The 14,185-nt window shown below is 33.2% G+C and overlaps 1 protein-coding gene across 1 annotated transcript; it reads left to right on the plus strand.

Moving 5' to 3' along the window:
* The first annotated feature begins 10,793 nt into the window (after positions 1 to 10,793).
* Positions 10,794 to 13,547, plus strand: LOC133800665 (uncharacterized). The gene is made up of 2 exons (XM_062238695.1): positions 10,794 to 12,955; positions 13,028 to 13,547. The coding sequence occupies exons 1-2, from the start codon at positions 12,272 to 12,274 to the stop codon at positions 13,397 to 13,399; spliced, it is 1,056 nt and encodes a 351-aa protein (XP_062094679.1). The 5' UTR covers positions 10,794 to 12,271; the 3' UTR covers positions 13,400 to 13,547.
* Positions 13,548 to 14,185: the final 638 nt, after the last annotated feature.

Here is a 14,185-nt window from a genome sequence, read left to right on the forward strand (position 1 = left end):
ACCTTGTAGTTGGTCAATTGGAGCTCTTGTGTCTAGAGATTTAGAGCCTATTCCTTTGTATTTTGTAGCACTTTCTTCACCTACACGTGCACCCTTATTACCTACGAGACGAGGTTCCATGGCATGTGGGGTCGAGTTTGTTGACTTATCTTCAGACTCGGATTCCCCCAAAAACAACTCTCACCAAGACTTTTACACTTTGAGGCAAGCCTGTATGTGTCTCCTTGAGCACATGGCTGAACTTAGGCATAAAATCTAGGTGGTGGAGAGCGAAATAGATTCAGTTATAGCGTTGATGGAGTTCCTTTATCTTTTGACCCTAGTGACCATCTTGCAAACCTTAGGGTGAGCCTTTTTGATCTACAGATGGAGTTGGAGTTCATGGAGGGAAACCTCCCACCTGAACCTCCTGCCCCGTTCTCCCCTTATAGTTGTCATGAGATCATTCCGGGTTCCCCTCAACCCTTGTCTTCAATTCACCCTTGCTCAGCGCTTCCACTCTCAGCGACCCAGTGGAAAAGTCTTGCTAGATAGAAAAAATGGATGGTAAAGTGTCCTGTTTCTACCTCCCCTTTTTCTTTTGGTTTTGCAGATATGGCAAAGAGAGTGTCGCGACAAGTGGCTCCCGAGGGGCCAGATTCTGGTCCTCTGTTGACGTCTTCTATTGTGTTGCTCGTTGTCATCTCTTTTATCTGTCATCTACAACATATAAATCAATTAGTATTATTTTAAATTAATGCATTGCACAAATAAATAATCACAAGTATTAAGTGATTGCACAAATAAATAAACATAGGTATTATATAACTTACTGAACATGTTTTCTTCCCTTTTTTATTTTCTTTTTGGTCGATTCACAATCGATCCATATTCCTTCTTCGATGTCGTTTCTAAGATAATCACGATTATCTATATCGCTATCGCTATCGTTATCATTATCCTGAATATTCTCAACTTTTTCATGTATTGGTTGTCCAACAATGAAATAGTCATGATATAAATCATCATTTTAATCGTCATCTTCTTTTTCTGAGAACTTCCTCTAGGAAACTGATCAAATGACCATTTATCATTAACTGGATCACTTTTATAAAACACTTATTTTGCTTGGGCAATCTTGATAATAGGATCGTTCTTGCTTCCCTTCTTACTTGAGTCAACCAAGTGAATCCAAGTTCGTCAGTTGTAACTCTAGTATTGTTGTCTACCCAGGAACATTTAAGAAGAGGAATATGAAATAATGAATAATCTAGCTCCCATATTTTTTCAACAATCTCGTAGTATGTCATTGTGCCTGAAATTGGGTTATTATCTTTTGCAATGGCAAAATGTATAGCTTTTGCAACTATACTTACTTCACTACTTTGAACCAGTCGAGCATCATCTCTTGACTTAGTATGTTATCGTTTCCCCCTGACAATGTAAGCTTGGTGATTTATTACATCAATTCTTGCTCCAAGAGATATTATCTTCAACTCAGTTGACACTCCATGATTTTTTTCTCCTAACTTCATCAAAATTGTATTCTTCTGCCACCGACAAAACGTTTTATTATGCTCATCTATAACCCATTTCTGTTTATTTTAACCTTGTTTGGAATCATCGACTGTAATAACTCCATGTGATCACTAAAACATAAAAAAGAGTACAAACAAGTTTAAACAACAAAAAGAAAATCACTACTCTAATATATATGATTGAAATATATTCTCTACTTACATTATATATGATTGAATCTCAGGATTATTTTGCATCACAATTAATTGAGCTTTATCTAATTATGCCCTAGATACAGTGATCATTGTTCTGTTCCCCCGTAGTCCTTTATCAACCCATTTGAGTTATTCCCTGGTTTGCTGATTCTGATTACCTCAACCCCACTCGTATATTCTGAGCAAAATTCTACTACCTCTTTCGATATACAACATTCAACCATACTAGCTTCAGGATGATACATCCATCTCGCCCAAACTGATCCACACAACTTGGCTTCACTTACTAGATGAATCATTAAATGTATCATAATGTCAAAGAAGGATGGCAGAAAAAACATTTCAAGGTTGCATAGAGTTTTCACTACTATACAATGCAATACATCCAATTTTTTCATTTCTAATTCTTTTCCGCATAAATGATTGAAGAATATGCAAACATTTTTCCAAAAATCTCGAACTTTTTTTAGTAAGACTTACCAGATAGCAATCGAAAGTAATTGTTGCATTGACATATGACAATCATGCGATTTCATACCCATCAACTTCAAATCCCCCATGGATACCAAGTTTTGAATGTTGGATTAATAGCCATCAGGCACTTTCATTTCTACAAATGATTTACATACAATTTTTTTCTCTTCTTTGTACAACATGAAACAAGAAGGAGGTAAATATGTGTGTTCAACTTTCTCTTCAGGTGTTAAATCAGTTTGTATACCCATTTCAACAAGATCTAAACGACTAGTTAAACCATCCTTAGTTTTACCAGAAATATCAAGTAATGTACTTTCGCACGCATTTTTTTCTATATGCATGACTTCCAAACAATGTCGAACAAGTAAACCTTTCCAGTAAGGAAGACAAAAAAAAATTGAATTCCTTTGGCAACATCCATTTACTTTCTTATTTTTCTTCATTTTTCCAAACTTGAAATTAATTTTCTCTACTTCTTTAAGAATTTGTTGCCCCGAAAGTGGTGAAGGAGCAACACCTTGTTCTTTATCACCATCAAATGCTTTTTTTTTCCTATAACGTTGATTTAGGGGCAAGTATCGTCTATGACCCATATAACACATTCTGTGCTCATTCGACAGACGAAGAGCCCTTGTGTTAGTGCAACATATTGGACATCCCTGGTAACCTTTTGTGCTTACCCTGATAGATTACCATAAGTCGAGAAATCATTCATAGTCCACAACAAAACAGCTTTTAAGTTGAAGACTTCTTTCTTAAAACTGTCATATGCCTCAACACCATTCTCATACAAATCTTCAATTAATGGTGCCAAATAAACATCTATATCATATCTCGGTTGTTTAGGGCCTAAAATCATTAATGTGAGCATCAAACACTTTCTTCTCATCACTAACCACGGGAAGATTGTACATAACAAGGAAGACATGCCACGAACTATGTCTACTACTTAGAGATTTGTGTGGATTTACACCATCAGCAGCTAGACCTAGAAGAAGATGTCTTGCTTCAGTTTTAAATTCTGGATTTAAGTTATTAATTTTTTTCCAGGCCTGCTAATCTGCAAATTGTTGGAGCTTACCATCTTTCACTCGCCTAGTTTCATGTCATATTAATTTTTCATAGTGTTCTACACTTCGATATACCCGCTTAAGCCGCGGAATCAAAGGCAAGTACCACATCACATTTCGAGGAATAAGTTTCCTAATCTCCTTACTCTTGTTAGGTTTGTAGCGGGGTAAATGAGATTCTGGGCAAGTGTCCATGTCTGCATACTCTTTACAATATAACATACAATCATTCGACATGCATGGATCTTCTCATACTTCAACCCTATGCAATTTAAAGTTTTCTTCACTTCATACGTAGACTCGGGGAAGCAATTATCTGATGGCAAAATCTCCTTAAACACATCTAAAAATTGACTAAAACATTTATCGCTAACTCCATTTTCTACTTTTATGTTTTAAAATTTCATCTTCATTGGTATTCTTTGTTTCAGACAACTATTGAATAATGGTTTATCTGCATCTATAACCAATTTATCAAAATTTGAAGGATCATCAACAAACTCTTCTTGTGCTTCATCGTGCAATTCCATAGGATGATCATCAAAATCACTATAACCCAAATCACCAACCCCTCGCCTCCCATATGGATATGGATTGTTATTATTCAATGATTCTCCATGCCAATACCATGTACGATAACTTGTATCAAATCGCCAACAGAATATATGATTCTTTATCATGGTAATATTTCCTTTTAATCTGTTACCACAATCTATACAGGGACAATGAATTATTTCTGGATCACTACAATTTGTTTGGAAAAAATCTAAAATTTGGTTAATCCGTCTTGAAATTGTTATGTTTCTCTATTCTCAGGAATCCATGATTTATCCATAATGATCATATCTACCTAATTCCTAAGTCAATAATGAAAAGAAAATTAATATTGTTATTGAACAAAAACATGTTCAATTAATAAATTCTAAAATGAAATGGGTAGAGTTTCATCTATTTCTATAACATATCCAAAATTCATATGTATTTACAATTACATATATTAACCTATAAAACATGTTAAATTAATATATTAATCTTAAAAAAAACTGGGTTGAGTTTCTTTTGTTTCTATAGCATATCCAAAATTATTAGTATCTATAAATTCAATTCAAACAAAAAATACAACAAACAACATGCATGTTCTCAACCATAAGCCACTACAGCATACAGAATTCGCAGAACCTAATTCACTAAGACACACATGTTCTCAACCTTCTGTTATCTCTGCAACACACAATTTTATCTCAAAACCTACTTCATTACGGATGAATATCTAATATATTCAAACTCCTCTAAGAATAGTTTGTAAATAGAAAAAATAAAAATTATGTAGTAATTATTACTCACCTTCAAAATTAATCTTCAACAATTTAAACACACCTCAAATTCAAACAAATATTTCCTACAATAAAATTTTAAACATTGGTTAGTAAATATATGGTAATTGAATTGATCCTAAAATAATATAATTAACAAAAATAAACTTAATAAAAATTCATTATGTAAATAATATAAGAAATTATGTAAGAAATAATATTATAATATAAAAATTAAGTAAATAACAATATTATAATATACAAAATTATGTAAAATACAATATATTTTAAAGATTTAACATAATTAATAGTAATTTTATTTAAAAAACCAATAAATTAGGTAAATAAAATAAAAAATACCCAAAAACCGAAATATATATTTAAAAGAAAATCAAGTTTTAGTGATCAAAACATGTTTTGAACAATGAAAATGTCTTCTAATCCCAATAAACTTTCAAAAACATTAGAAAAAAAGCTTAAAATCCACCCTATAAACATACATTGAAACCCCATTAAACTCACTCAATTTTTCTTCATTTTTTCCCTAAAACTTCAAAATAAATCAATGGTGAAAATGAAAGAAAATGAAAAAAATAAAGTGAAATGGTGAAAATTTAACTTACCTGTGGTTGGGAACGAAGGTGAAGCCATGCGTTCTCTCTTCTTTCTCGTGTGCAAATGGAAAATGAGGGGAATAGGATCTCGAGTTAGTTTTGCAAGGAAAATGGACTTTTCTCCGCGGTTCTGTAGCAAAACCGCGGAGAAAATTCCGCGGAGAAAAGTCGTACACTTTCTCTGTGGTTTTTTTTTTAAGAAATCGTGGAGAAAAGTCACCGCCTCCTCACACTTCAAACTTTAGACTGTGTTTTTTTAAAACCGCAATAGAATAGTACGTGACTATTAAATGTGATATTTTAGACTCATTGAAACTGTTTCTCTGCGCTTTTTCTTTAAGGTTGAAAAAAAAGCACAGAGAAAGCCTATATTTGTAGTAGTGTCATGAACTATAAATCATATCCCTAACCATTCTTTCACCTCATTTTTACTACACAAAACCATCACATAGCATATAAATCCAAAATCAACAACCTAACATGCTAGAAAAATTGCAAAAAAAAAAAATAATTTTCATATTTTATAAAGCGCGCTCATCTTGATCGTTATTCATTCACACGACACCCTACATCACACATGCCTAGACGTCGGAACCTCCCACATCACTGTGTGTGCCAAGAATAATCGTATTACCTACCTGAAAGGGAGGAAGTAAGAGGGTGACCTAAAAGCCCAGTAAGGAAGTACCAACAATACAACAATATTCAAGAAAAAGCACAAGGAAAAACATATTTGTATCATAAACTCATGGCGAAACATATCACATTCATACTCATAAATCATAGTCATAATCATACATCATGTGACCATGGCATCCCTATTGTCCATGTCACATCATGAGGTAACCAATAATAACATAAGCTGGCAAGACCTCCTCTATAAGGTAAATAAGATCTCAGGTCCTTGAATAACCTCGGCGGGTCCACCCTATGAGTTACGTCATATCCTTAGTAACTCACTTGTGTTGTCACTTTCAGTACGCTAACAACCTATTGCTTTTACATACAACATACAAGCAAGCATAACAACAATTCATAACATAATTTAATAACTCAGACTTTTCATAAGTCTTGGCTTATCATAACATATGCTTTCCATAACACTTTAACTATTGCAACATAACAAGTTATACCTTTCATAACATAATTCATAGAAAATTCTAACTAACTTCCTTACCTCAAGTCTAAGAAAAAGGTAAAGTGCGGGTACGTCACAACGAGCCTAAAATCATAATCAAACGTTCGTTTTTAAAATCACGTAAGAATACACATGCCCAACATACATACCCCAAGTGTGCATGGGACATGCACACGTGGCACAAGTTGAACTACAACTCTATCCACACAACAATGTCACATAAAATTATAGAGAACAATGCCAATACTAACAATTAATCCTCCATGGTTACAAAACAAAAATCATACATTTGAATAATAGGCGTATGTTTGAACGTAAAAATGAACTTGCATATAACATGCATACATGAGAGTGCTCTTAAAAGTAACATTTAAGTTGATAATTCTACTTGTTCATTTTATATCCATTTTCTAAAAAATCAGCAAGTATAAAATATTTGCCACTTAAATTATTACTTCACTATTCCTTTAAATCACATATTTGTCATTCATAAACTTTATTTCAAATATTTATTTTACTAAATAATTCATTAGCTTTAATTTCGCACAAAATAATAATCTCATTTATCATTTAATAACAATTAAAATAATCGCTCCTGTGTTGTCACAAAACAACACAAACAGCTTATTCATTTCTGGAATAACACCAAGATCTTAATAGAACTTCTTTAGCTAGACTATTTCCTTAGCTGCTTTTGACGCAGCTATGTATTCAGCCTCCATGGTGGAATCTAAGATCGCAAACTGCTTTATGCCTCTCCATATCACAGCTCCACCCCCAAGAGTAAACACCATTCCAGAAGTAGACTTCCTATCATCGACATCAATCTGAAAATCTGAATTGATGTAGCCTACAGGGTTCATAACACCACCACTACAAGAAATCTGATCTTTACCTACCAATATATATTGGTAGGGAAAGTAATGTTTTGCCTACCAATATTTATTGGTAGATAATATTAGTAGGTAAATGCTAGTCCATTATATTATATTTCTGAACAGAGCTTTACCTACCAATAATATCAGTAGGTAATGATCTTTACCTACGTATATTATGGAGGGAAATTTTTTAACCATTCCCGCTCAATTTTCCCCCCGTTTTTTATTTTCATTATATTATTTTATTATTATAAATGCTTATTTGGAAGCTTATGTGGAGTAAATAAGCTGACATTTACCTACCAATTTCTTACCTACATATATATATTGGTAGGTAAAAATATATTTTTCCCACTAATATTTATTGGTAGCGAATATTGGTAAGTAATTACGTGTCATTAGTATATTAACTCAGAAATGTTATTTCCTACCAATATGGAGACTTTACCTACATTTATTTTTCAGGGAAAAAGTTTACAATTCCCGCTCAATTTTTCCTCCCATTTTTGCTTACTTTTTATTTTATATTTTTATAAATGCTTATGTGTAAGCTGATGTGTTATAATAATGATGATGTGTTAAATTTGTTGTAATATGTGTCTGCCATGTGGCCTGTTTTTTTTTTTATCAAATTAACAAATACATTATATGTTATATATTATATTTTATAACCCTTTCACGCACCCTTTTCTTTCCTGCTTCCGTTCCTTGTTCTCTCACAGCCCTGTTCTCCACAGCCATTCCGTTCCGTTCTCACAGCCGTTCTATTCCTTGTTCTCTCACAGCCGCACGCCGCACCCTTTCCCTGTTCTCTCACAGCCAAACCCTTATCACAGCCGCACGCCGCCTCTTCCAGTTCTTCCTCAAGACCTGTATATCTGCAACTCCTAGGTAACAAGGTATCACCCACGACTATATTTCAAATTTTTTTCATTTTCAGTTTTTTCTTATTTCAGATCAAAGAAAATAGTTTTGAATTTAAAAGCAAGAACAGCTTCTTGTCTACATCTTGAATCGACAACGATCCAGTCGTGTATCGAATGTTTTGAGGCAGTCTCTTCATTTGCGATAGTGAAATGATATTCTAGATGCTGGAGAATGTCTAGCTCACTCGCCCATAAATTTACTTCCAAGTTTTCCTCTTGACTGTGGGACTTTTATGGGTTTGAATTATATATAGACATATAGACTTTTATGGGTTTGAATTGTATATAGACATATAGACATAGGCCTACAACACATTCAGATTTAAATTTATATAATTGCAAATGAAAAAAAGTCAAATATTCAACACTTTTTAATATATATAATCGCCCATAAATTTACTTCCAAGTTTTCCTGTTGACTGTGGGACTTTTATGGGTTTGAATTATATATAGACATATAGACTTTTATGGGTTTGAATTATATATAGACATATAGACATACCTACAACACGTTCACATTTAAATTTATATAATTGCAAATGAAAAAAAGTCAAATATTCAACACTTTTTAAATTTATATAATTGTAAATGAAAAAAGTCAAATATTCAACACTTTTTAAATTTATATAATTGCAAATGAAAAAAGACAAATATTCAACACGTCCTGTGAACTTTATTTTTTTTGTCTGTTTAATCAAATTATAATATATTAAACACTATTAAACCATAAAAATATATGAAAATCGTTGTGAATATTTTGGTATATTTTGTATTCTGACTATACTAGTATACATACACTCGATTTGTTGCTTCTTCTATGTGCAGGTTCAACAAGCTTTTTCAAACCTGGAGAGGTAATTTCAGTGCTTTTTTGGGTACAGGAATCTTGTAAACATGCTAGTGTTATTCTTTAATGGGTGTTTACATTAGTTCAAACCTTCGCAGTGGAAATTACCAACATATGTAATATCTAACTAAGTTATATATTGTATTAGTTTATAATAAAAATGGCTGCTTTAAGAAGTCATTGGCAGCCAACATATTTGATTATGCATGTATTTGTTTGCTCTTAAATTGTAGCAGTAGCATCCTTTGGCTAAAAAGCTGTTTTCTCAAACTCTTGATTCTTTACTGCTGTTGTTGTTTGCAGGGAGCGTGGTTATCTTGTTACTGATGAAGAGTTTGAGGTAATTTTTAACTTAGTTGCTTTCGATGAAAGCCAAGTTGTAATTGTATGTTGACTAGTGATTGGTGGTGGCACTTATTTGTCCAGTACTTGTAGCTACTGGTATGAGAGTTATTATTAGCTCATGTTCTCTCTCTCACTCTCTCTTTCTCTCTCGATTTTCGTGTTGTTAATTTCCTATTCTCAATTGCTGCTAAATATTGGTTGCAGGCATTGGTAAAAATTAGATTCTCGTTGGACTCTCCTGCTTTTTACACTGTCTGTGAGGTAAATCATTTACTTGCACTTCATGGATGGATTCTAAATTTTCTTAAGAAGCAGTTGAAATGATCTATTTTTCACTTGTGGTACATGGAAAAAAGTTGATGCATGTGCAAGAATTTGGATGATTTTTTAGTGCGGATTTTCTTAAAGAGATCAGTAGATGCTATAGATTTACTTGGGATTTTCTAATGATGTTTATACATAATAAGTTTATGGCTGTCATAGCTCATTCTTTTATAATTTGTGCAGAGTTTTGATCAAAAGAAGAATGGAAGATTCAGATTAGATGATTTCATATCTCTTTGTATATTTTTGCAGTCAGCTCGGTAAGTTTCATATCTCACAGGAAAAGTCTTCTTCTTTTGGACTATGAAACAGTTTTGCTTGATGGGATTCGATTTGGTTTTTTTTTTCGTTTTTATTTTGGTTACTACCCTTTGAATACATGTATTCACTGGTGCTATTTCTTGTAATTGCCAAGATTTTTCCTCTGTTTATTATAAATAAAATGGAAAGAAAAAATCTCAACTTTTTTATTTTTATTTCTAGACTCTCCAGTCAAAATGAATTTCTGAAAAATCCCCATTGATTTGATTTCATTGAGTGTGAACCCAATCCCAACGACCAACTTTTAAGTAACTTAATATTCTGACCCAATGTATGTTCATTTCAACAACATTTTAAAAGAAAAAGCTCTTCTTTTTTCTTTTCTACTTGCATTGCCATTCAAAGTTAAAAAATTGAGACAAATGCAAAAATTGGGTATGAACCTGTATATGTAATTGAGTTGGTTGGATTCTTGAATACTTGAATTGGGTCAAATAGAGGAGTACTATACTAGTATACATATGTATGCAGCAAAAATAATGTATGTTGTGGAATATCAAACTTGGAGTTGTTTATTTCTCTATCGATTCCTATATTGATTCTTTATATTTGTTTGCAAGTTATGTTTTCTAAAAAATTTGTATAACTTTCAGATCTGATTTTATTTTAGTTTTGATTGATTTTGAATGTGTAAATATGAACATGATTGAATTCTTGTTGTTTTTATTGTTTATCATTATTTTCAATCAGAATTTAATTGTAATATGAATTTCTTGTAGTGCTTTGAGGTTTTGGACTTGGTCTGGGTGGCTCTGTGATTTTTGAATTAGGCTTGGCAGCTTTAACACTTTTGGAATTTAGCCTTGGAAGCCTTGAGGTAACATTTTTATGATTTATAGTGATATCAAATCCTTACTAATCTGAAAGTTTGATGATGAATCATTGTCCTGAGGCACTTTTTGGTGCTTTGTTTATAGTTTTTGTGATTGGTTGTTTATGCATTTGAATTTGTCTACGCTATTTCTTTTGTATTTTGTCTTTGGTACTTTGTTTATGAGTTGTTGTTAGTGGCTTTCCCTCTGTTGTTTATGTACTAAGATTGATTAAAAGTCTAGTTTCTTTGGAAGAGACTACAAAATAATAAAATAAAAAATCAGTAAATTAACACTATTTAATAAGCTTACTGTCATTTTCTATTGGTACTTAGTTTAGAGTTCAGAGACAAACTGTTATGGTTTATTTGCTTTGTGAAATATTAATAATTCATGTGGAAGAAGAAAAATTAAAGCCCCTTGTTTACTGGGGTGGAAAGAATCTTTAAAGCCTCCTCCTGGGCAGTAGTAGTAACCTTTGAATATGTACAAAAATATGTGCACCACATATATATACATACATATATTTATATGTTTCTATATAATGACAATAGTTCTTTCAATTCATTATATATTTTTTTTTTTTAAAAAGAAAGAATTAATAATAAAGATGCATTCATGAATCCTTGTTAGATAGATCAAATCCCATGTTACCAAATTGAACCTCCACAAAAAATGCAACGTCCATGAGAGGTGCTTGCTAGCAACAACTTCCATGATTCTCAGTTTAGCTGCCCCAAGTAGCTAAACCATAACAATTTTCATTGTTTTCCTCATCCTTTTTAGCCTCTCCATTTTCATTTCACTTCCCCCAAATCAATCTCCCACTTTCTCTTCTTTCTTATTTTCCTATTTCATTTATAATAATCTACAAAAGAGAAAAATCTTTAATATTTACCATCCTTTCTTATTCTTTTTCTTGCTCTTGTTCTCCTCTGTGTTCTTTCTAGAATTTGGGTTCATCATCAGCTCTACCAACTACAACAAGGGACCCCATTTTGTTGGTTCATGGATCGTCATTGGATAAATATACCAAATAAACTTTCAGCAGAATATGCTGGTGGAATGAATGAATTCATTAGTGTTGCAAGACACTCCATGGACTCCAATGGGATGGTTCTATGCCCTTGTTGTCGATGCATGAATAAGAAATCACAATACATGCATGTGATAAAGTTGCACTTGATCACTCATGGATTTCTTAGTACTTACACAAGGTGGTATCACCATGGTGAGAAAGTAGAGGAAGTATAAGATGATGGATTATTTGATACCGAGGATAATGTCGAAGATTCGGATCAGAGTGATGATTTGGCGGCAGGTCTTCATGATGCTATTGGTAGTAAGTATTTTAACATTGGTCCAACTAGTGACTTCAATGATGAATCTCCACTTAATGTGGATGACAAGTATGATGCATTGTTTGAGTCACTTCATAAGCCTTTGTACAATAATTGTAAAGGTTTCTCTGTCTTAAGCGCGGCGGTGAAGTTGATGAATCTCAATGTGCTTAATAAATGGACAGATAAATCATTCGACGGTCTTTTGGAGTGTTTGAGAGAGATATTGCCCGAGGGTAATCAGTGCCCAGGGAATTATTACCAGACAAGTAAGCATCTTTGTGAGGTGGGCTTAGGCTATGAGAAAATTGGTGTTTGTCAATACGATTGTGCATTGTTTTATGGTGAGAATGCAAATGCAGTGTCATGTCCTGTATGCAAGTCTAGTCGTTATGTACGAAATCAAATCCCACATAAACGACTTAGATGGTTCCCAATCAAGGCACGGCTTAAGAGAATGTTTAGTTCGAAGCACACTTCTAAAGATATGCGATGGCATAAAGAGGTACGAAAAAATGAAGCTGGGATTTTACGTCATCCTGCTGATGGGGATGCTTGGAAGCATTTCGACAATGTGTATCCTGACTTTGCAGCTGATTCTAGGAGTGTACGAATGGGGTTGGCGTCAGATGGGTTTAACCCTTTCTCTAATATGACATCAACCTATAGTTTGTGGCCAGTGATATTAATTCCGTACAATATGCCACCCTGGGCTTCTCCTAATGGAACAAACTATCTCATGTCTTTGTTAATTCCAGGCCCTAAATCTCCTAGAAAAGATTATGATGTGTTCTTGATGCCATTAATTGAAGAGCTTAAAGAGCTCGGGCCATTATATGTAAGTAATTTAAATTTTTATTTATTATATTTATTATATTTCTTACTGATAATTAATTAAATATATTATTAGGATAAAATGATGGAGTTAAGGGGTCAACATCCTCCAGAAGAACTGTCTGATAAAGAGATTATGGAGTGTGTACTTGGACGTGATTCGGTATACTTACGAGGGTGGGGGCGGTCTCCTAGTGTCACAACTTCTACTTCACATCGTGAAAATATTGTGGGTAATCAACCAACTTATGAAGAGTTACTTGAACGACTTAATGATACAACTTCCTGCCTTAATGCTACTAACGAACAACTTAGTGTAGTTGTGGATATACTTCGTCATAACAATTTGATGGCACCGCCTCCACCACCTCCAACAGACCAAGCTTCAGATGAAAATTTAAGAGAGTCGCCATCTATTTCAGTTCGGGAGTCACAAGATGATTCTTAGTTTATTTACATTAATTTACTAAGGAATGAACTTTATGAAGTTTTTTTTATTTTGGTAGGGGTAACCTTAAAATGATAACTTTATGACTTATTTTAGTATTGAACATTATAAAGAATTTTAGCATTAAACATTTTATTATTGAATGATTTTTTTCTAGTTTATTTCTAATATAGAACATTTACAAATAACTATTATTATCTTTTACCTACACATAACCATTAAATTTGAACAAAATATAAATTGTGTAACAAACCAATAAAATAATGCTATGTGGGCTAATAAAATGATACCACGTAGGATGCCACATATGATGCCACGCAGGATGCCACGTAGGATGCCACATATGATGCCACGAAGGATGCCACGTAGGATGCCATATATGATGCCACGTAGGATGCCACATATGATGACACGTCATCAGACATGTAAAACTACAAAAACCATGTCAGCATACACGTAGGATGCCATGCCATCAAACACGTCATCTGATGACTCATCAATTGATTTATAACTTAGTGGGGTCCACTGATTCTTTTACCTACCAGTGTTAATAAGTGTAGGTAAAGACTCTTTCCCCACTAACTTTTACCTACCAATCTCTACCAATTCAATATTGGTCGGTAAACCATATTACCCACCATTAGGCTAGTTTTACCTACACTTACAATTGGTAGGTAAAGACCCCATTTTCTTGTAGTGCACCCTTGTACACTAACATATAATCCCTAGTCTGCCTAAAATACTTCAGGATATGCTTCACCCAAATCCTTAATCTGGAATTGAGTG

The sequence above is a fragment of the Humulus lupulus genome, chromosome 9 (assembly GCF_963169125.1).
Source record: "Humulus lupulus chromosome 9, drHumLupu1.1, whole genome shotgun sequence".
NCBI lineage: Eukaryota > Viridiplantae > Streptophyta > Magnoliopsida > Rosales > Cannabaceae > Humulus > Humulus lupulus.

Bases quoted from the DNA above. Each gene is read 5' to 3' on its own strand.
- LOC133800665 (XM_062238695.1), top strand. From the start codon at position 12,272: ATGAATCTCAATGTGCTTAATAAATGGACAGATAAATCATTCGACGGT. The intron at 12,956-13,027 runs GTAAGTAATTTA...ATATATTATTAG, and splicing joins AAGAGCTCGGGCCATTATAT to GATAAAATGATGGAGTTAAG.